The 23,437-nt window shown below is 39.9% G+C and overlaps 2 protein-coding genes across 4 annotated transcripts; both read right to left on the minus strand.

Annotated features, from left to right (window-relative positions):
- Positions 1 to 794: 794 nt before the first annotated feature.
- TNFRSF4 (TNF receptor superfamily member 4) lies at positions 795 to 9,337 on the minus strand. Of its 2 annotated transcripts, XM_068414942.1 has the most exons (8): positions 8,432 to 8,554; positions 6,795 to 6,855; positions 5,874 to 5,996; positions 5,437 to 5,538; positions 4,938 to 5,004; positions 4,181 to 4,410; positions 3,737 to 3,862; positions 795 to 2,842 (listed from the first exon to the last, which is right to left on the minus strand). In XM_068414942.1, exons 1-8 carry the CDS (start codon positions 8,474 to 8,476, stop codon positions 2,772 to 2,774), a joined length of 825 nt encoding a protein of 274 aa, XP_068271043.1. In that variant the 5' UTR covers positions 8,477 to 8,554; the 3' UTR covers positions 795 to 2,771. The 2 variants fall into 2 exon arrangements, with proteins under 2 accessions (XP_068271043.1, XP_068271042.1); XM_068414941.1 differs by lacking the exon at positions 6,795 to 6,855 and having other exon boundaries at positions 8,432 to 9,337.
- A 72-nt stretch (positions 9,338 to 9,409) lies between these two features.
- SDF4 (stromal cell derived factor 4) lies at positions 9,410 to 23,340 on the minus strand. Of its 2 annotated transcripts, none has more exons than XM_068414939.1 (7): positions 22,987 to 23,340; positions 21,662 to 22,027; positions 17,709 to 17,845; positions 17,103 to 17,216; positions 13,654 to 13,812; positions 12,362 to 12,537; positions 9,410 to 10,775 (listed from the first exon to the last, which is right to left on the minus strand). In XM_068414939.1, the coding sequence occupies exons 2-7, from the start codon at positions 21,967 to 21,969 to the stop codon at positions 10,599 to 10,601; spliced, it is 1,071 nt and encodes a 356-aa protein (XP_068271040.1). In that variant the 5' UTR covers positions 21,970 to 22,027; positions 22,987 to 23,340; the 3' UTR covers positions 9,410 to 10,598. The 2 variants fall into 2 exon arrangements, with proteins under 2 accessions (XP_068271040.1, XP_068271039.1); XM_068414938.1 differs by lacking the exon at positions 22,987 to 23,340 and adding an exon at positions 22,609 to 22,771.
- Between the last annotated feature and the right edge of the window lie 97 nt (positions 23,341 to 23,437).

The following is a 23,437-nucleotide window of genomic DNA, read 5'->3' on the forward strand; positions in this document are numbered from 1 at the left end:
TCCTTCTTCAGCCAGAGGTAATCCATGCCCTAAGTGTGCAGATCTGATCGGGAGGCTGTAGGAAGGCACGAGAACACAGTGCACTCAGGCATCTTCCTGCGCAGCTGAGCCAGAGGGCAGAAAACAAGTAAGGTTCGTGGAAACAGCTGATGAGCCCTCACCACAGAGATGCTCTGCTGCCACAGCAGCACTTCTGTCAAGCCAACAGCTCATCTGTTCCTGTGGGCTGTGTTCTCATCATATAACCCACAACCTCAGATAGCTCATTAGTTATCTGCACCTTGCTCAGTTACATGGAAACATGGTACTTGCTTTATTGCCTCTGAAGTGCAGCCTACAAACTCGATAAGCATCGTTTCCGAGAACTTGTTGGGTGTTCCCGGGAATGCAGCTCAGATTCCTCCATTGCACTTCGCCATCCAATTCCCCGCAAGATGACAGCATCTAGGCCACAGCACAAAGACCTCCACATTCACAACAGGGCTCCGTGTTCTCGAAGGGGCTGAGCCTCATCATCTCCAACGTCCCAGGAACTCTGAGGTCAGAGCTGCTGCCAGGCCAGATTTACAGAGAAAAACACTACACGCAGCTTTCTCAAGTTGCACAGAAAACCAGGGGCAAGGCAGCACGTGAACTCAAAGCCTGCGAAGCCACAGGATTGACCATTTGGTGATCCTGCTTTCTGTGAGAATTGCACAGACTGGAATAACTTTTTGCTCATTTGTACGCTCCAATCATACGCATCATACACGTGCATCTAGCTGCGACCACAATTTATTTCAAAAAGTCACTATCACACTTCATATATAATACAAGTGTTTATATACATTGTATATGCACTTCAAAATAGGAAATCACTGCTAAGTACACCATATGTATAACATATAAGAAAACATATGTTTAAAAACATGTTTCTAGACACCAATTGTATTCTTGAATACATTTGCTGCTGCATATTTTGGCATATGCTTTGGTACTGTGTATATAAAATACCTACCTCTAATGAGTTATCTACTGAGGAGTTATATTTGAAGTGAAAAACACTTCTGAATTCTATAACTTTCAAGTTTACTTCTTGAACTTTTACACTGAGGTATTTAAATTACATCAAAAGCTATTCACAACAACACTTCAGGTGTCCCTCAGACACTTTAGGTTTTGAACTTGCTATCTAAAATTTGAATGCTTTCCAAAACTACAGACCAATTAACTTGTGGATAAACATTACAGAAGTAAAATTCACTTCATAAAGTGTACCAGCAACCAACCAGGGGTTTTAACTGCACAGAGACCAAATCAAGAACACTTCTTCACTTCTGATTGCAGGTTCCATTGACAGCATGCACAAGGTGATCATCCAGATGAACAGTCAGAGCAGAGTTTAGGCATCTATCCACTGTTAACGATCTTTGCACGCCTCTGCTCAAATGCAATCCTTGGAGGCCCAGATAGTCAGCACTGTGTTAAGAGTTCAGCTCTTGCCTCTTACCAACAGAGAACATCTAAGGAGTTGATCTTTTCTAAACCATCACAAAATTATCATTCATCAGCAGAAAAACTCTAAATGTCCATGTACATGCTCCTAAACCTAAGAAAAAACAGACTTCCTCCAAATCCAGAGCACTATGTGGAACCAAACTTGCTTGTGGGTTTCTCCCTACATCCACAGCAACCAGTCAAGTCCCACAAAAGTGGTTTAAGATAAACAATTTTACTGTGGAGACGTCCAAGCTTGACTGAAGCAGCCTTGCTGATGACAGACGCACTGGGGTAATTCTGCACGACAGGATGTCCACCAAGAGGAAGCACACAGCATGTCAGTGACAGATAAAACATTAGTTATACTCAGCAACTTCTAACGTTCACAGCGCAGACAAGTGGTACTCTACCCTTTCCCCTACTTTGAACTACAGTTTCCAAACACTTGGAGATATGGAGCTGCCTGGTGATCATGAGTAATTCCATTTGTTTGCCTGACAATAGGGATACTGCTCAATACGTTAACGTGACATTTTCTCAATGGGTATGTTTGAAGAAATGCAGAAAAGAGAGAAGTGGCATTGAACAGCCATCTCTCAACAGCCACTTAACAGCTAGCACCGGAATTCTGGTGCTGTTCTGGTGCACAGCCGGCATGAGTTGCCAGCAATGACAACAACAATGGAGGCACAGCTGACATCCCACTGAACTTGACCGAGAGAAGAAATAACTGAAAAAATGGAAGCACAAAGGAAGCTGGCTAGGCTCATCAGGGGAGATTCTCCACCTAGACTGAGGAGAGTTCATTTGGGAACTAGACTGAAACGCTGGAGATACCTGCACTGAGAAAAGAGAATTCTGTTTTACCATCTCAGAATTGTAAGACAAGATATAAACTCGGTCATAAAGCAGGTCTTTTGATTGCCCTGGTTTTCTGTCTGCTCAATGATCAGCTCTTACAGCTTCATAAACACTTTCTTCAGTCCAAAGAAAATTGCCTATCACTACATACAGAATTGGCTAGAAACACACAGAGGACTTTATCAACTCAGTCCTGGCACCAGGGATGCTGTGCACAGGATCTGCCTAAGAGAACGAACCACGTGATTCCACCGAGAACAGCTACTCCCATGTGTCCTAGTGCCAAAGGGGCTGCTCAGCGAGACCCAGAGGAACCGAAATGCAATTAAACAGTTACACCCACCCACACATATAGCCACAGAATGCTCTGTCACATTACTTGTTACAATCAATCGGCTCAGAAATGCAGGAAACAGTAATGTAATGTGGAGTCAGTTTTTGATGAGACTAGAATTGGAGTCAATTTGTTCTTCCTGGACAGGAATTCCAACGCTCCTTTCTTCTGAAAGACAGACAATAAAAAAAAATACTGTACAGAGTAGAAGGGGCAGGAAAAGGGAAGCCAGGGACTTCTCTAGTTTCATGGATGACTAGGCACCTATGAGTGACATTTGGGTCAGTGCTTGTCTTTCCAGCCACTGCTAGGAAACACCAAGTGTAGGGAACAGTGAAAATACACTTTACTATTGCTCTATGAATGGAACATGAGGCAGCTGTGGACTGACTCAAGAGCCAGGCTGCCACTTAATTCTGAATATAGAGTTCACCTCTCCTCAGTCAAACCTGTCCTGTGTTTGCAGGAGACACTTCAATACAGTTCACTTCTACGTAGGCAAAAAAGTTCACAATGTACTCTTTAAAAGACTGTTGATTCTGGATCCTCTCTGTACTGAATAGAATTCCCTGCACAAAATCATTACACCATTTTTGCAGGGACTAAGTGGTGGGAAAAGTTAGGAGTTAAAATCGAGAGGGAGAGGGAGGGAGAGGGAGGGAGAGGGAGGGAGAGGGAGGGAGAGGGAGGGAGAGGGAGGGAGAGGGAGGGAGAGGGAGGGAGAGGGAGGGAGAGGGAGGGAGAGGGAGGGAGAGGGAGGGAGAGGGAGGGAGAGGGAGGGAGAGGGAGGGAGAGGGAGGGAGAGGGAGGGAGAGGGAGAGAATCCTTCTGCATGGCAACAAACAGGAGAATCTATGCTCTAGGAGAATGCAAAATTGAGACACTATGACCTCCAGTGCATCAGGACTAAACAGAATATCAACCACTGGTATTAACTTCAGATGACACTGTGCTACTTAGCCAGGTAGACTTCCTTATGATTGAAACAATTATCAAAGTTCAAGTAGGGGGCCCTGATTATTCTCTTTCCTATACATTTTCTCCCGTAAAAAAGAAACTCACTCTGATGGTTGTTTCTAAAAGGCCTCCTCTTGGTCTCCTTTTTGACTGCTTGGATAATCAACAGGAGGATGGACATTCCGCTCACTATAAGCAGTATCAGACAAATAAGGATAAGTGATAAAGACCCTGGAAGAAAAACAGAAGAATACACTAAGAAATATTCATGGTTCTAGCTGGAATTTCCATGGCTTTCCAGCTTCAAAAAAAAGGAACCTAGAACTCCACAAGTACCCCTGAACCACAAAGCCTAAAAGTCCCAGCTGCCAAGCTGACTAGCAAGAAATCTGGAATCCTGTGCGTGTCTCACTGAAAGACTGTGTAAAATACAGGATGGCTTCTGAGAAAAGAGTGTGACTTCATTGGAAATTAAATCAGTTTCAGGTGAACATTGCTACCCAGCTCTAGTAAACAGAGAGACTAGACTTGGTCATTCCCTCTCCTTACCCCAGTTAGTCTCTGTGGGGCTGTTCGTATCCGGGCAGATAAAAGGAATCACACTGGGTCTGGACGGTGAGAACACTGCAGTTGACACATTATTCTTGTGGTCAGCGGTTGAAAGATTCAAAGCAGGTGTTGCACTCTGAGAGGCAGCTGGCTGTGTGACATCGTCGCTGCAAACAGCATCATCTGTTTTTGTCCCTGGTCTAAGAGTCTTTTTCCCAAGAATGCTGCAGCTAGAGACATAAAATAAATTAGTGTAGTTTTTGAAACAGTTGCAGCAATGACTCCATCAGTGATCTCCATGGAGCAAGTGAGTGAACATTACAATCCTTGTTTTCACAATACAAACTCAGGCTTCACCTTTCCTAGGTTCTACAGACATGTGAAGAACAACTAAGCTAATTAAAGTTATTACCAGAAAAAAATGACATTCTGTTTTTCTTAGCATCTGTACACGTAACAGCCTTGAAGCACAGCTGAATTTGGCAAGGGAACCTTTTGCTACAGAATCAAAACATCCAGACCTTTAAAACAAAGGCTGAGAATACTGTTGTTGCCATAGGTGAAGAGAGAAAGGGCAGAAGGCAGACAGATACTTCAAACCAGTACACAGACTGCTCAAGGCTCCTGAGAGTCATGAGGAACATGGTTTCATTGCACCTACTCCAGGTTTACTCTACACACTATAATTTGGGCACCAACTGCTACAGAACTAAACCAAAAAGGCTGCTCTGAACATGTCCAGATCCGTGATACATACTTAGTCCAAGGCTGACAGTTTTCATTTCCCCCTTTGGAATAAGACCCTTCAGGACACAGTGAGCATACTGGAAAAAAAGAAAGAGGCAGAATTTGAGTTCAGTTAGCAACGTAACTGTATGACAGCTACAGAGTAATTACACTGATAGCTTATACTAGTATTCTAGCTTATGCAACAGACCAACAAAACACACATAGCCTCTAAAAACCATAGTTATTGGGTCAGAAGTAACACAAAGTGTTGAGTCGTTCATTTTAGTCCACAACTGGCGAGGTTTCCCATTTTCTCTACCGGCTAATTATAGATATTAACAAGGAGAGCGTTAAGATATCTGACAGCTCAGGAATCACAGAGCAACAGTTTGCACAACTACCCTGCTGTAACACTTGTGTGGAGATATCAATGAGACCAATGACAACAGCTTTTACACTAGAAATAACAACCATCTCATCTGAAGTGGAGGCAAGAGTTTGGAGAGTCTGACTCATCACTAACTTACCGCTTCCCAGTGTGTATCTGACATCTGGCATGTAACCTGCCACACACGTGCAAATTCTGTCAGAGGTCTTCTCACACTTCTTCACTTCCACGCTTCCCTTCCCTAGAGACAATAGAATAAGGGGTGAGAGACAAGAAATAAGAAAGAGAGACAATTAATTACTGTGTAGAAATAACTGCAGGGAACAGCTTATTAACAATTCTGAAGACACCAGTTTTCAGGCAGTACAAGTCCGATCCCCTTTGAAGGCTCTACCACCAGTACCAACCAGGAGATATCAGCTGTTGAAATGATAACCCAGTCTTTGGACTTGGTCGTCTCAAGTGACAGGCTTTACGATATCAGCCTTTGACGAGCACGCAAAGATAAGAAACCACATGAAGACTGATTGCCTCCCAAATTTGTATCAAGGAATGACCGCTATACAGCTGACTTACTAGTGTCGCAGATTGTACAACTCTTGCAGAAGTTGTGGTTGTGCTCAGTACTGAAGTATTCGTCTTGGCAGGGGACACAGACTGTGTCTGTTGTTGCAGTGCAGCGCATTTTCATTCTTTCACCTAAAACAAAGAGTATGGAGAAGGAGAAGCTGGTTGTTATCAGATGGAAACCCTCTTCATTGTCATGCATTAAAACAAAGAGTGCCCAGAAAGTGACAGTTCCGCTTACAACTCTGGCTGAAAACATTCAGCAGATTTAGACATGCCAGAATCCCTAAAAGTTTTGACCCATAGCATCACTGTAAATTAAGCAGATAAAATGGGCTAGCAGGGGCCTAATGGCTTGCTGAGAGTTGAGGCAATGCCCCAAGTGATTCTCCCAGTGAATTCCGAATATCACTTCTCCAGACCACCTTTTCATATGGTTTAGACATCACAGTTTGCAGGCAATGTTAGTAGGAAAAAAAGCAGGTTTTTAGCATAGCAATAGGTCTGATCTCCAGTGTAATACAATGGCTTTATGACAGATCGTGCCTTCCCTTATGAGATAGATCATGCAATTCAACCCAAAGTAATCCCAAACAGGTACAAAAGATGGCAACGAACTGCTCAGGTTTGCAGAAAATTCATTAGTGAAGCAGTCAAGAATAAATGTTTGTAGGATCTTTCTGCTGGCATTCTGAAAGCCAATTAGGCATGAAAGAATGCAGTTGTGTTTTGATATGCATCTGTATTGGCACCCAACAACATCAAAGATGTTACTAGCTCAATGTCAAAAACAGTGAAACACAGCGCAAGACACAAGGCAGGCGTTTGTTACTATTCCAAACAGTACGTGTGTATTACACATTGCATTTAGAAACAAGCTCTGAATGCTTGCACCCACAAATTCCAACCTGTACGATACACAGTACTTACACAGAAGTCCAGATTGATGCACTAAGATGACAAGGTTTGTGAGGAAAGTGACTTGCCCAAACTGAAACAGCAAGTTAACAGTGGACTTTGGAAAAGGAGTCAGCTATGTTCCTTCTATCTCACTAGCTCCTCTCCATACAGCACAGGCTGCAGGAACTATAGACAGCTTTAATCAGTAGGGTTTCTACAGTTGAGCTTAAATATGTCCTTATCCTCACAGACTGTTTCTTTCAGTTGGGTTCTTGATTTTCCCATTCTGTAAGTGAACAATGAGCACCAAGTCTCCTGCTCACTCTAATTTTTCTCTGCGTTTTATTGAGTGCTATCAGTGGCAAAATACAGGAGATTTTTAGTGACCAGAATATATGCAATACACTTTTTACTCTCTACACAATCAGGGAGAAACTATGAAGAAACGTTTCCCCAACAACAGATTTGCTAACAATGCAAAAGAACCTGATAGTTCTTTCAGCATAAGGAGGAACAAAAAAATTTAGAGAGAAAGAATTATGTGTGTCTGCATACAAGTATGCTTTTCTTTAAACTGAGTTCAGAAACCTCAGATTTAAATAGTTTTGAGAATAATGCAATAAACTGCCTCAAGTCTTAGATTAAAGGTTGATTTTACTCCAATCAGCATCTTTGAAGATAATACTACTCCATCAGTTCATACCATATCCATTTTGTGTGGTAGACTTAATTATGAAAAGAGAAAGTAACTATTCTCAAAGATGCACATAAAACCATACGCAAGATTTTAAGTTCCAACTGCCTTTACAGACATGATCTACACTCCCTCTAGGCCCGTACATGTACCCTTCTTTTAGTACAGTCGGTATTGACTGTACTAAAAATAGCCCCTTCTGCTAAGGGGACTGCCCCTTGAACAGCAATATTACCTGTTAATTGTTGTTACTCTTCATCACTAAGTCATTTCTATATAGTCCCAACTATTAAAGTATTTGAGGTTTGATATTTTGCATTTGTACTTCTCAACGCTGCACTGCGTTCAGAGATACTCAGATAGTGGAAGAAACAACATGTATGCATGCAACACCCAGAATTCAGACTCATTTAGTTTCTACAACAAGAAAGGAGGAAAAAATACATTTCCTGCCAAGTTACACTTTGCTAATCCCTGTCTATGAATCAAGTGTATCTTTTTCCTTAAAAAAACACCAAGTCTTAAGTAGTATAAACCTTGCTACAAAAGGGAGCTTAAAAAACATCTTTAGCAACAGAATTAATTACCTAAAGTTTTGCGTTATTATGCAAGATTTCTGAGTTTCTTTATGTGAACAGGTAAAGGGCAGTAACATAAATGCTACCGTCTTTTCTCAGCTAATACTCCCACAATGAAAATGCACCAGACTGACACATTAAGGAAGCTGAGCCATGCAAAAGAAGTTAAGGAACATGTAGCTCTTTCAAAGAGGAGGATTCCTAAATTTAGTATCTTATAATCTTTGTCAGTCTAGACTGATATGAAAGTCTGCTCATCAAATGCTTTTTCTCCGTGTTATGCTTCCTACATTTGAATGATATTTCCATCAAGCTGGTTTCTACCACCTCTGGGTTACTAACTAATAGATATTAGATCAAGCAAGTACAACCAACATCCAGTGAAAATTACTTACCAGGGGCACAGTCCTTGCAGCATTTTCCACGGAAAGGATGTTCATGTTCTTGGCATTTCAGTCCCAAGCAATGGCTAATAGCGACTGCCAGCAGCAAGAAAAAACCAGCAGAAAAATGCGAGTAAAAACCTACCACTACCATAATGCAGCCCTACTATCCCAGCGAAATTCTGATAGCAGCAAACTCTTGGAGAAGTGATTCTAAACTGCTGGTGACCAGAACAAATTCATATGTCAGTTGCTGGGAAATTCCCAGCGTGTGCTCCACGCCCCCATCCTTCTTCCCACACCCCATGATCTATTTTTTACAGTTCACAACTAAAATATTCGTAGGCAGAAAGACAGCATGCTGCATAGCGTTATGAAAAGATTTCTACTCATAGCCTTAAAACAGAGCGCCTCCAGCCAGGTACATACCTCTCTACATAGTATTAAAGTACACGCCTTGGATGCCAGGAGAACTAGAAGAGATGATCCTTGTTATTGTAAAGAGGAGTATTAAAGCAATACAGAGGTAACGCCTGAAAACATTTACAGATGAGAGCCAAAGGTAAAATGAAACATAGCCCACATATGCTTGGCTCCTTAAAAGGCAAAGTGCAGACAGATTCTCTCCCCTAGGTCTCACGGTAACGGCAGACCCGTGACTCTTACTGCTGCATAAAAAACGATGATGTTAATACATTTCTCAGGGAGAGCACGGAATTACAAATCATCAGTCATCTCGATATTGCCCTCAGGAGCATTTGCAGTCTCCATTTCGACTCTTAAAATCCTCTGAAGAGTTTCAATTTTTTCCACTCACTGACAAACCTAAAACCAGCAACGTTTCCAAAGCACGGAGAAAAATATTTAATGAAAAAAGATATATGTATATAAAAAGACTCTGATACAAGCCATTTAACAAAACAAAAAAAAAAAAACAAAAAAAAAAGAGAGGGAAAGAGGGAATACCGAAACAGAAACAGACAGCAATACTTATATTTACATTATATTAAGAGAATAAATTTAATCAAATATAACATCTCACTTGGATTTTCAGGCAACCCTTCAGAAAGAGGGGTTTTTACAGTAAAGATGGAACCAGAGTAAAAATAAATTTTCTATTTTAGACAGTAGTGGATATGACCCTTATGTAGCAAGATGCTTTCAGAGATTACCCAAAACCAGACTGATTAAAAAGCTTCCCAAGTGCTGACTGTACATTGCTCTGGCAAAAGCAGTTCAAAAGCAAAGCCTGTATTTCCCCCAGCTCCATCATTCATGAGTACATCAGCATCATTAATTTGCACAGAAGCAGGTAATTATACTAGTTTTAACAATGAATTTTAGTTAAGTCGTAATCATACATGTAGGTGAATCCCATTGCTCTGTCCAACATCTTTAAGTCCACAAAGAAACCTTCCCCATTGTTTCATTTTAGAATTAAATTTGTTTTTTTAAAGACATTAGCAGTCTCAAGTCTCCCACATTCCCAGTGCAGCTGCAAACACAAGATCTGTCACACTATAACCAGTTTTCTTTTTAAAGTAGATGCAGAAGAGTTTCTCTGTAACATTTAATATAAGTTCTTCCCCACAGCTCCTCAAGATCGCTCAGCGATGGAGGGAGAACTTGTATTAAATTCTCAACAATACATAAGTAGGTTGAGATGCCTTGAGAAAAACACTGGAAGATTAGCCAATCAGTCTATGTATGGATATTCTCGTAAGGTCAGAAAACATGTATTTGAACCACAATCCCCTTTACAAAAGCCAACATCCTTCAGTGTTATTTGTGATTTCCATGGATCAGCAGCTATGAGGGCAACAAGAAGAGTTAAATATTTAAGAAGCCTCCACCAAATATGATTAGCCAAAAGCAGCTGAAACTTCAGCCTGATTAACTGCACAAACCAGGGCAAACTGATGTAGTCCAGTATCCGCCCCATTACTTATGGACCTTTCTTTCCCCTCACACTGAAGGCAAGAGAGCTGTAGATCTTATCTATGGACGGAAGTTTGGTTGTTTGTTTTTTTTTTTAAGTCTAGGACAACACACTGTAGGCATATAACACAGATAGCAGCAAAGTAACCTTCTGTCTGTTTTGGGGTTGGATTTTTTTTCTTTTCTTTTTTTTTTTTTTAAAGCAAGAAAGTGCTTCAGAGCTCTGGAAAAGTGAGCAGGATCAGAACTCCTCGTGGACGTTACGTGCATAGTCCATAAGCTTGCTGCCTGTGAAGTATTCACTATATTTCAAGATCTCCTCCAGCTCTAAGTGATGGTTTTGATTTTCATCTGCTACTGCTATCATTTGCTTCGCTTCATTTAGGGCATTGTATTCATTCATAGGATCCATATATTCCTAAAACAAGTGAGAAAAGAATTTTCAGTCACTAAGCACACATTTCCACACATCAGAATTATGAACCTTAGCTCTACGCAAGTGTCAGCAATTATGAGACCAACAAAAGCCATCCCAAAGTGAACACAAGTCATGGAAAAAGGTGTTAGCACCTCTGTTTAATAGGCTTCCATCTATCTCCTGGCTATTTTTCCATTCACTGCTTCCTTGGCTGTTCTAATAGAAACCCAGATTTTCTCAGCTTATGCCAATGTCTACGTAAAAATATTTTTGACATTTTGGTTGCAAACTAAACTTACTATCAAATCTGGTGTTTTTTGTGAAGAAATACCAATTCAAAATTAAAAAGTGGCACACAATCTGTATGACAAATTTTCTTGTTTCTGGAGATAATATTTTTAGAACATGTTCAATTTAGAACTTTCTTGTTCCATTTCAAACCACCAGGCAGACATTACAGAGGTCAGAAGTCTCAGAAACAAAGCATTTTGATCCTTCACCTAACACGAAATAAAGTTTTCAAGCAGCGCACTTCAGTTCATGATCTAGAAGACTCAAGATTATCTTCAGCTTCTTCCCAGAAGATGTGACATACGTGCATGCGTCTATGTGTGCATACATACACAAAGATTTCGCAGATAAGATGGCTATTATAAAAATAAAATTCTCAATATAAAGGCTATTGATATTGTCTATGTCACAATATAACTGTTATCCATACTATCACTATCGTTCACACCCACATATTTGCATACTGAGAGGGTTAGGAACTCGTAACATTCATCCTGTCTTGGGGAGAAGACCAACATTTTAGAGGTTCTCCTCTCACACTGCCTATGCTGCAGTTTGAATTCTGCTAGTCAAAGTACGTTCTTATATCCAGAAAGGAAAAAAAAGACAGAAATGAGCCACAAGCCTCTTCCGTTGGCCACAAAACTGCCACAACTATAGGGTGCCAAATATTTAATGTTGTTTGGCAGACTCTTCTGTAGACATAATTATTAGAAGAAAGCCTTACTTCTGCAAACCAAAGTCTAAAAAGGCCACAAACTAGAATCCACACTTGAAAATAATAATTTGGGGTTTTTAAAAAAGAAAAACACTGTGAAAGACAAGAGATCTCTGCTATTTTCTAAGCTACCGGGGCCTCAGGATTCGTTGGTCGTTGGGGTTTGTTTTGGTTTTGTTTGGATTTTTTTAATGAATATATAGGTTGCCAGCTACTCCTTTTGTAACTGAAAGTATGACTCATTGTCCCATTAACCAGTGCACCTAATGAAGTCTGACTTGATTTCATGCACTCCAAATCCATAGCGGTGTCTATGTGACAAAAAAAACCCTAAAAGCATACCTGTGAATAATAGTTAGGCTGGGAAAAGTCCCCCTCCTCTTTAATAAAAAGCGTAACACGATGTGCAAGCACTACAGAACAATACTATAACCCAAAGTTTTGCAAAGTAGACACACACCCCCTGTACTGTTAATTCAAATATTTTTGTACTTCATATTCTCTACAGCAACCCTGTATTTAAAAACCAACTATTGGTTTTAAAATCACTAGAACTAACTATTTGAGGAAGACTTACCTCCAGCTCTTCCATTGTGACAATCCCATCATGGTTAGCATCAATGACCTCCTCAAATTCCTTCCTTCTGTCTTTCACCCAGTCATCATCAATATCTTGAGCTTGCTGGTTCTCTACAGTACCAACAGGTAACGAAATGAACTCTGAAAGGGTAAGTTTCTTATCTCCATCTTGATCTACAACAGAAGTACATAGTACCTGAAAAGTATTTGCTTAATGCCCGTTAAAAGTGAGAAATTCCTTCATGCCAGAGATGCCATTGGTACAGTCTGTCTCGTTTCAGCAGTCCACAATCCTGACTCTAGCAAAGAAGAAGAGTTACCACTTATATCTCTGGTCAGCTGAAAACTCTCTGTATTACGGTACACACACGATGTTTTAGAAGGCTAAAAAACTTACTCATCAATATACTAAACAAAAAGAATTTTACTGGTCCTGAAAAATAGACCAGGTGGCAAACTGGGCTTTTTTTTTTAATTGTTGTTGTTTATTTTTTCAACAATCCAATGCAACAGAATTTTTCTTACAGCTGTATCCAGTCTCCCCTTGTATCAGGTAAATGCTCATAAAAGACTGTGTACTGGAGTTGTTCTGTCTGTGCGTGTTACACACTCAAGTATCACTGGAAACTCTTCATATTTCTTAAGCAAACAACCAGCAAAGTCACAGTTCTCTTCTTTTTTTTTTTAATCCAGGTGTTCTAGCAGTTTTAAATATGCATCACTATTGACTCAATAGAAAAAAAACACGTGTGCCAATACTTATGAATTCAAAAAAAAATATTTTCTTAGAAACCTCAACCATTTCTTTCCACTTTCATGACTGTACATCACAATTCTTACATGGTTGCTGTACTGGGGAAGTACAAAGCAATTAATGCCCTCCTCATGGGACATTCACATCAATATATTTTATAATATTTTACTATTCATCAAACCTTTTCTACTATTGCTACAGTGACCCTACAATGCAGCAGCACTTCAGTGTGAAGTAGTGTCAGCTGATCTTCTTTGTATGAAGTACTCAGAATATCTAACATATAATTTGTGCTGTTCTTTAACAACCAGAGACTAAACTTAGTCTAGAGAGATGCACAGACAACTCCAGAGATACCAGCATTTGTGCTAACAGTTTTTCTTACTCATCACATTAGAAGATGTATAGAACAGAGCAAACAAGATGCGCCACAATTTCAGATTGACCTACAACAGTGCAATGACCTAACAACATCTACCCAAGAAAATGGTTTGCAAGTAAACAACTCCCCAGAAACATGTTTTAACATGGCATACCCAAATCTCGGATGATTTCTTTCACCATGAACTTCAGCATTCCCCTGCTATGCTCTGGATGAAGAAAGGACAAGAATTCTTCTTCATTCAACAAAAGATCAGGAGGTGGGTTGTCAGCTTGGTACCACCGATCCTTCAGGTTATCTAAAACTTCCTGTGCTAGAAATTTAAGAAAAAAATTTAAGCTATCATGTTCAATCTATTTAAAATTCTTAAAATATATCTTCCCCTGTTACTCAATTGTTTAAACAAGGATGACCTATGAACCAGTTATTTTACAGTTCAACTCCCAAGGAAAGTAGGTGCTGAGGGGAAACAGTGCAATTAGTTCCATCTAGTTTGTGCCAAAACACTAGGAAAGATCCTTTAACCAAACAACTGAACTGAAATTAGGAGATGAAAACAAAGATTTAGCTCCACCTGTATCAGAACTTCAACATATCAAGTAAAATGTATTGTCCTACCGGTATTCTTAGCTGATTCTGGTAGAAGGTATGAATAATCCAGCTTTGTTCAGTACTTGTTGCTCTCCTTTCTGATTTTCCTATTTTGAAGCCCACTACCAACAGAAATCTTTCACCTGCCTGACACCAGTAGTACCTTTCTTCTGAATGAATCATTTTTGTTTCTACTTCAAACCAGTCCTGTGCATTTAAATAACCAAAACATTCTTCAAATTCAAAATATTCTTCAGATTCACTATCTCCATGTATTGTAATTGTCACATCACACCCCTAGTTAATATCTACAAGAAAGGAAGATGCCAGTCAATTCTTTTCCTACCCAAACAATAACCATAGAACAACAAACCCTTTAACATTTAGCATATTTTCTTCTAAGACCAAATAACACGACTATCATTAAATCTAGAAAGATGCTTCTGATCTGTGAAGCACCACTGTACTACTGCTTTGGCTAACAGCATTACATTGGTTTATTCTACTCTACAGCACTTGTTAAGTCTCCCACAGGTAAGAAAATATTCTTTGACAACACAGCAGTTCCAAGCATGATCAAAGGGACATATTTTATTACTCCAATGTTACAGTAATATAAGCAAAGCCATAAAGAGAGGACTAGGAAAGCTCTGAAGAGACTTCAGCCCTGCCTCTGCTCCTCTCTTCTTCCTTTACCCTGTCAAAGGCTCAGAATTTAAAAGAATCACCTACCCAGAGAACTTCTATCCTTAGACTCAGATACATCATCCAGTATTTCAGCCTAAAAATGTGATTTGTTGGAACTATGAGAGATTTAAGAGGGTAGCTCTACAAAAAAAAAGTTTGGAAACTCAAGAACAGCTGCTAAGTCAAGCAGCAAGAAATGCATTTAGTTTTCAGTTACTTAAGGATACAAGTACTTATTACTCCTTTTAGCTACCTTATCTATTCTATATGAGAAAGCATTCTGACTTCAGACCTAAACCCTGCATATGGTTTAGTTATCAATATAATTTAACAAAGAGAAATATTTTTGCTGCAAGGAGCAAATGCAAGTTGAAGTGCACGTGTATAGATACATCACCATCAAAATCACTTTACATTTCCACTTCTTTCATCTTACACCATGCAGACAAGCACTTTTTAAGCCATTCTTTCCCAAACTCAACCAAGAATCATAATTTGTACGTGAGTTTCCGCTAAAACCATGCATCTGATTTGAAGAAAAAACCACCCTGCCAACACACAACGTGCATATGATGTGCACCTAGTGGTCCTGAACATAACCAAACAGGAAAAAAACACCTGTATAGAGTATTCTTTTTCTGGTGTAGGCATTTTCTAAATGACACACTGGAAAAAATACTGTCCGTAGCACTCCCCACTATGTGCAAAATACACTAACAAATACAAATCTGAACCATTTTCTTTTCACAAGTTTTAAAAATACTCTGAAAGGCTACAGTCTTCAGATAATATTTTTTTTTTTTAAATATAATAAACTGTCTTAAATAGCTTCTGCATGCTTTTGGTTGCTGAGTTACAAAAGGCGAAAAAAAAACAATGGACACATCTACATTTTCGAACTGCTAGTTACAATTAAGAGTTAGGTCTCCAGTGAATGTTTTTTTGTGAAGAGTAAAGAAATCCTTCAGTCTTAATATGAATCTCAGGGCAAGTTTGTAAATGGCAAGTTTTAGTTATAAAAAGGACACAAGTAAACACAGAATAATCAAATCACTTGCTTATGGTTTTCCACTGTGGCCAACCCCGAACATCAGAAGTCACAAGTCAATCTCCCTTTGCCTACCTTTCTTACTCAGTCTTAAATGAATCTCAACTGTCAGTCATCAGTTGAAACTGTCATCATCTGCATAAATTAAAAAAATTTGCGTCCCTAGTTTTGGCCTTGCATCCAAACTGTAGTGTGCTTCTGCGCAAGACTCGGAACATGCCGTAAGATCCACACATTCAGTTAGTTTTTACTATACAGATCAAAAAAGCATACTTTTACACTGCACTAGAGTATGAAAATAAGCTTTGCCTATCACCCTCAGGAAGCGGTAGATAACTAATTTGATTTTCCCAAACAAGGCTTGCTACCTAGGTAGAAAAATGATTATGTACACACTTCCCTTATTCAGCAATCTTTTATCTGATGAGCATTCCTGTAAACTGTAGTTAACCACACTGCCATTGAACACGCCGCGCAGGTGTTTTCCCTGCCATAAAATTCAAAGGCCCATTTGCATTTTAGTTGCTTTTTGATAAATGGAAAATATAACATAACCCAATTTTAAATGACTAATTCCTGCAAGGAAAGGCTAAGGCTTCGTGTTTTACTTAAGAGTAAATTTAAACCCTTTTAGATGGGGGGGAGCAGGGAGATTACTCTGTTAAGAGTTGCCACATTTATACCAAGCCAGACTCAAATGAAAGTTTCAAAAGTAATAAGGAAGAAATGATAAATCTCTCTAACCTAAAGCACCAATTATAGAGAACTTGGATGAAACATGAAACAATTGTTAGGCAACCTTCTGCTATTAACTACTAGTATGCTTTGCAGTGCCTAAGCACACGCCTATTCAAACTAACACTGTTTGGTAGCACATAAACCCCTCCTCAATTTTAGAGCAGGAATCGTGTATAGCAGCTCCCTTTCATTTGAAGCAACAGGGGACCTGGTTCCCACATTGACAAAACAATGGTCCACAGACAACACAGGTCTGAAATTTTAGCAGACTGAAACATAAATAACCGAAAACTATTCAAATAGGCAGTAACAAACAAGCAACCAAATGTTTTCAGTGTTAAATGTTTACGTCAAGAGTTTTGGGAAGGCACATTTGAGCTGGAAAGAAATCTAGTATTTGTCTTACGACTTACACATTCTACATTAGTGTAGAAGCAGAAGAATAACCAAAGCATTCATCTCATATCAAGAACAGTTTTGACATTCAGGTTTTAGGAAAGTAAAAGAAAAACCGACACACCCCAATGGTCTGCACTTACTTTCTTCATCTATTTTCAGCTCTTCATTGTTTTTGATCTTCTCTGCAATCTCTTTTTCATTAAAGCCCTTACTTGCCAAAAATTTAATTTTATATTCATCCCAGGACACATGGCCTGTAAGAGAGAGCCACATCTCAGACATGACACAGCATGCTTAAATGACGAACTTTTGGTCTCATTACTTAAAATGGTACGTGCTAAAATCTTTTGCTTCAGCGCTATAGCCATCACACCAAGCTTTATGAATGGCAAATCAAAAGCTATCACCTGATTCACTTTTATGTTTCTTAGACCAGACAGGCCTTGTGAAAATAACCTCTTTATGCCATCATCCTCACCCCATCCCTGGCAGAGCCACTTAGCTGGTTACAATTTCCTATGACCACAAGTGAAATAACACAGCAGTCAACACAGAACTACAACACTGACTGGAGCACATGACTTCTTTGCTCTATTGTCTTCTGTATGGATCAAAACTGTTGTGTTTACATGCAGTCCAAAGGAACCTGGATTTTGTCCCAGCACTTGTGAAAAGCAGCCAGTAGATTTGGCTAGTAGCAACTGACTTAAGATGTCACCAGGAGATGGAGGAATCGTTCATCTTACCATCACCATCAGGGTCCACAGCTCGGAAGTGCATTTTATTCTCTTCCACAGCTTCCTGGAAATGTTCATCTGTCTTTTCCATGATCCAGCGCTGCATCTCTTTCGCACTTATCTTTTTATCATTATTTATATCCACCCTATGGATGAATAGCAAACAAGATTTAGGTTTGGGGTTGGGGGGGAGGTGTGATATATTTTTACATTCTAAATTAATTACTTTACTCAACAATAACAAACATAGGTTGCTACAGAAAAGAGTATATCTGTAACCCTCTCCGGGAAGTTGTACATTCTTTGAACTAGAGTACAGAACTAGCAAGTTAGTAATTTATTTCATCATTAAATTTAACTAACTACAAAATCTAGGTTACTACTCAGTGAAAAACATTCAGCCATACTTTACTCTTCTGTAAGTTAACTCATTTCAATATCATGTTTTTGAGTAAATTTTTAAAGCAGAGGAAACCACAAATACATCACTCATGGCACATTAACTCACTTCCTATTGGTTCAGAATTGTCAACTGCCAGCTGCTGCAGACTTTCACTACTTTGGAAAATTTCTTCTCTAACATTATCTCAAATCATTAACTCCTGCTCAATTTATCTTTCCAAGTCCTTTTTACCTTGATCTTCCAAGATCTCTGAAGTTTACTGATGAGTTGCCTCCCCTGTGTCTGCCTAGATCACATCACAACTGTCATGACCATTAAAAACAATTAAAATGTAATGTGAATAACTTTGGTGCAAGGACTTTCAAACTATTTAATACTTTGACTGTAGCACTTGTAAGTGGAAAAAAACCAAACAAACCAAGTTTCCTCTATTATACCTTGATCTCTGGTAACACATTACAGCGGATAGTTTTTAATTCTTAACACATTTAAAAGTTCTGTACATACATTTGCTCTCCATTAGGTTTCAAATCAGCAGGCTCACTTTGCTTTGCCAAAGGATATGCTTGTACTCAGTGCTACTGAGCTACAGAACAAAACGTTTTCTACCTGGCTAAAATTATCAGTAAATGTCCAATCTGACAATCCACTGCTCTCCTTAACGTACTACCAATACTGCTTTATTTTATTAAGATGCACTGCCCTACTATCAACTCCATTAATGCTTATTTCATTAAAAAGAAGTTAACATAAAAATTACAGTTGAAGAACAAATACAAAACCATAACATGCCACTTCTTTAAGGCTTTTTTGAGCGTACCATTAAGTATTTATTCAAAAAAGATATAACAATACCTAAAACTGAAAAGACATCACTAACATTTAGGAGGCAAGATTCTATTTAAAGAATAACAAAACCATTCTTGTTCAATTAAAAAAAAACCACAAAGAAAAACACAACAAAAAAAAAACAGTTTGGCTTTTTTTATCTGTTTGTATCACTGTCTTAAAAGTACTGAAGTGTTATCACTGAAACTCAAGTTATTAAATATGTGATTTGCCTTTAAATGTCAACTAAATGTTAAAAGCTTAAGCCAAACAACAACCTTAGCACCTAATGTTCTACAACACTCATCTGTATTAATAAATGCAGTGTTAGTGGTTTTAAATATTGTTATCATCTTTCCACGGATATATGCACAGTATTAGCAACTTTTCAGTATCAATTGCAAGAGCAGTAAAATGGCCATGTCCCACTCGTGCCACCTTGCACTTACCAGGTGAACAAACGTGGGGTTTGATATGGAACAGGTAATATCAAAAATGAGAAGGGAAAAACAAAGCATTTTCCCCTCAACGTTTAACATTCTAATTTTCTTACATCAAAGCTATCAAACTTACTACTTCCAAGCTGTACTTTCCATCTAAATCACATGTAACAAGGGAGAAAGGTTAACAGACATCCCATTTATTGCTCTTCTAGCTCATGAAAGTACACCTTTGTCCTGCTACCACAGGTCACAGGAAGCCTCCAATGACTCCCATTCTCATGAACTAGCAGGCACCCACTGTACAAGGGGAGCTGAAATCCTTTCAGTGTCCCTAAACAGCACTTCTGCTTTTGACAGGAATATTTACAACTGTATGAAATATAAGATATGGTCCTGCTGTGAGGTTACCATCTAAGGCAATAAAAAAAAAGACGACTGTCCATGCTTTGCACCCAGGATTTTCTGCACCATGCCGCCTGAGGTATTAATTAAAAACACATTGTGTGTTTTTTGTCTCCAAAGAAAATATTTCTAAAGCATCTGGAAGCCTGTGACTTACTAGCTTTTCACAGAAGTTCACAGTATTTCTCTTTTCACTCAGCCTTTAAGAGTATGTCCAGAAAGCAACCAAATTCCTCAAAATGCTTTTCCACATTTCTAATCTGATCATCTGACAAATGTAATTTTAAGCAAGTATCTGAGCGAGGCTGATCTTGAATCCAATTGCTTTAAGCTTCCTAAAACCACCTCTTTCATAACAAACTGGCAGAAATGAATGGAGTTTGCAATTTGTGTATGACAATTTACTAACCACCAGTTGAATGTTTCCAATAAACACAGAGCAATAAAGAAAATGAAAGCTTCTAACCACAATGTTAATATTTGTATATATCCTACCAATGAAGTAAGTGGTCTGAACAGCAGACATGGTAATAAAGGATTCTACTCTAAATGAAAAAGGCACTCTGGTTTGCCTATTTACTTTAGCTGCCTTTACTCAAGAGAACATCAGAAAAAAAATATCCAATGTTATTCTTGATTTTTTTTCTCCCTGTTAAAAGTTTGCAGAAAAAAAGCTTTGTTAAGCCTTCTCATTTTATCTCAAGTATATGCACATCCTGACATAAAATTAATCCTCCATTGCAAAAATGCAAGTAAAGCCAATCCTGCCACCTCGTGTCTAAAGTATGCACCGACTTGGAGTGCCACTTCCATTGTGTTAACTGACCTCCAAACATGACAATTTATTAGCCAACACAAACCTTATCTAGCACAAGAAGTGCTTTATAAAAGGCAAAATGCTCTAATGTCTAAAAGTAAAGTTAATAGTTTTACACCAAGAGCCAGATAAAGTTTACAAAAAGGCTACAAAAGAAAAATTTAATCTTTCTATTCTTATGTTTCATTCTCATTCTCTTTTCTTTTTCTAAATACTGAAGAGATAAACGTTTTGTTAACACCACTGCTAATTTAATGAAAAAAGCTGTCTTGTCAAGTGCTGAACTCTTGGTATGTGCAGCTATACATAATTATTTTTAACCTTCCTGTATTTCATTTGAAACACTCCAATTTTGGACACTTAGCATCTACTACACAGTTTTATGAACAGAAAGGAACTGTTAGCTTGTTTACCACAATCTTACTCCATTGTTTGTCTGTCCCTTTTCTTCCCTTCTGGCTTTACTATTGTCTTTTCAGTGTTTTTCCTCTGCAGCTATTTGCAGAGGTCACAACAGAAACAAAACCAAAATCCATATGGAATATAAGACCAAACAATAAGAAAGAAACTTAGATTGCCAACTGAAACCAAACTTACAGCAAAGCACTGGAGCATACTACTGCCAGAACAAACTGGAACAAACTCATACCCTCCCAATTTATTGCATCAGCATCCTACCCCTAAGGAAGCCCTTCCTTACCAATTCCTTGATCTAAAATACAAATGTGACTGATTATTCACTGAGCCAGGAAACCAGCAAGAAGTAGTATTAGTTTTTGTACCTTGAGAAGCTACATAGGTTATTTCACATAGAAACAGTATGTTTTGTCATAAATTTTACTAGACCACAGCACCAATCCTGTATACTGATCTCAACACATGCATTCTCACTCCTGGGAACAGTTTATACAGGTATGTTTAATACCTTAGTAACATGAACACAGTGCTTATAGTATGATGCTTCCCCCCTCACCATTACAATTTATAAATATTACAGAAAAATTTGCAAATTTTACTCTGAAGATCAGAAAAAGAGGCTGCACTGCTCTTGGCAATGTACATAACTTACTTTGAAAAGATGACCATGAGCTTCTTCCTGTTTTTTCTTGGTTCTGAATCTTCCTCAAACTCTTCCATCTCTTTTCCTAGAAAGACTTCTTGATGAAATTCTTTGTTAAGATGTCCATCCATCTCCATTTTGACCCCGTTCAAGTGATCTGGGGGCAAGATCTCATTCTCATCTTTAGTGTCAGCTGGCTTTTCTTTGAGGACAGAATTATTTGCAGGCCTTGCATAGACATCCATTAGAAGAAATACAAACAAAAGGGACAAATATAGAGATCCCAAGCTGCAGAGAACGGCCTGTCTTGACATCATTTTTTCCTTTTTATTCAAAGTATCGGCTGATTAAATTACTGTAAATGGATTAAATGATCTAAAAAGGAAAAAACACAGGCAAATTAAACTCTAGAACATGATGTCACTAATAAAACACCTCCTAAAATTCAGAAGAACCTACACACACACACAAGTATTTGCAGTGAAAGAATAAAAAAGCCTGTTAAATAATAAATACACAGTAATAAATTAAACTGTGTCAGTTTTCACCCTGCACAATTGTAACCTCTGTCAGAGGACTCTGGAAGACAAGATCCTTTAAATGGCCTAGTTCTGCTCTGAAAACCGTCTTCAGGTGCTACGGCATGAGCTAACCTGACAACTGAAACCCGAGCGTTTACTGAGAAGCCAACCCAGCGCACGAAGCACTCGCTGTCCGAACGCCAGCCCCAGCAATGCCCCCAACACCAGCACCGCGCTGCCCAGCAACCTGCAGAAACAGCCACGACAGCACAACAGCTTTACCAGAGATCTCAACAGACCAGCTCTTTAGAAAGGCTGAAAGACCTAAAGGTCTTTTTTCGGAAGGAGACGCCTGAGGGAAATACGATTACAAACGCCCACTCCAAGGGCAGCGGCGGTCCCGACCCCGCTCCACGAAGGGCCACACGCACTCACCGAGAGCTCCGGGGTGCCCCTTCCCTGCAGGAGGGGGACGCAGGCTCCGAGAGCCGTGCCAGGCCGCGGGGAGGCCAGCCCGCGCCTCGCTGCCCCTCACGGCAGACCCCAGGCCCACTCCCGCCCGGCGCCAGGGGCGGAGGGAGCAGGGCGGGCGCTGCGTGCGGACACCGTCAGAACGCGGCGCGTGCGTGCGGGGCGCGGAGCCGCCATCTTGGAGTAGGGCAGGAAGGCGCCCGGCACCGCCTGCGGCAGCCATTTTCCTCCCAGCGGGGCGCGGCTGTCAGGGCCTTGCGGCTGCCGCGACCCGCTATAGGGGGAACGCAAACCTCCGGGTGCTAAAAATCTGAACGTATTTGCTCATGTGCTCTTCCTTACCTCAGTCAATAATAAAGCAGACCTTCTCCTGTCGGGTAGCATGAAGCAGATTCCCTGTCGGGTAGCATGAAGCAGATTCCCTGTCGGGTCCCTTTTTTTGGCTATACGTACATCTCCAGTTTTGTGCTTGTTCATGTGTTTTGCTTCAGACCCCTTAAAATATCGCCTTTTGTACGTAACGCGCCGCTAGCGATCCCTATGAAACCAGAACAACAGCTAGCTCACACACGACTACTTTCACGGGACTACGTGCTCTCCCGTGCCACAGCGGGGCAGCACCGCCATGCCCAAAGCTTCCACCGGGGCCGGGAGCACGGCCAGCCCCGCCTCAACCCGCACTTCCCGCGGCTTCCCCTTGCCCTCACAACACAGCGGCGCGCCCGGACCCAACATGGCGCCGCCTCGGCCTCGCGTGCCCTGTTGCAAGATGGCGGCCGCGAGGCGCCGCCGC

The sequence above is a fragment of the Nyctibius grandis genome, chromosome 17, assembly GCF_013368605.1.
Source record: "Nyctibius grandis isolate bNycGra1 chromosome 17, bNycGra1.pri, whole genome shotgun sequence".
In the NCBI taxonomy this organism is placed as follows: domain Eukaryota; kingdom Metazoa; phylum Chordata; class Aves; order Nyctibiiformes; family Nyctibiidae; genus Nyctibius; species Nyctibius grandis.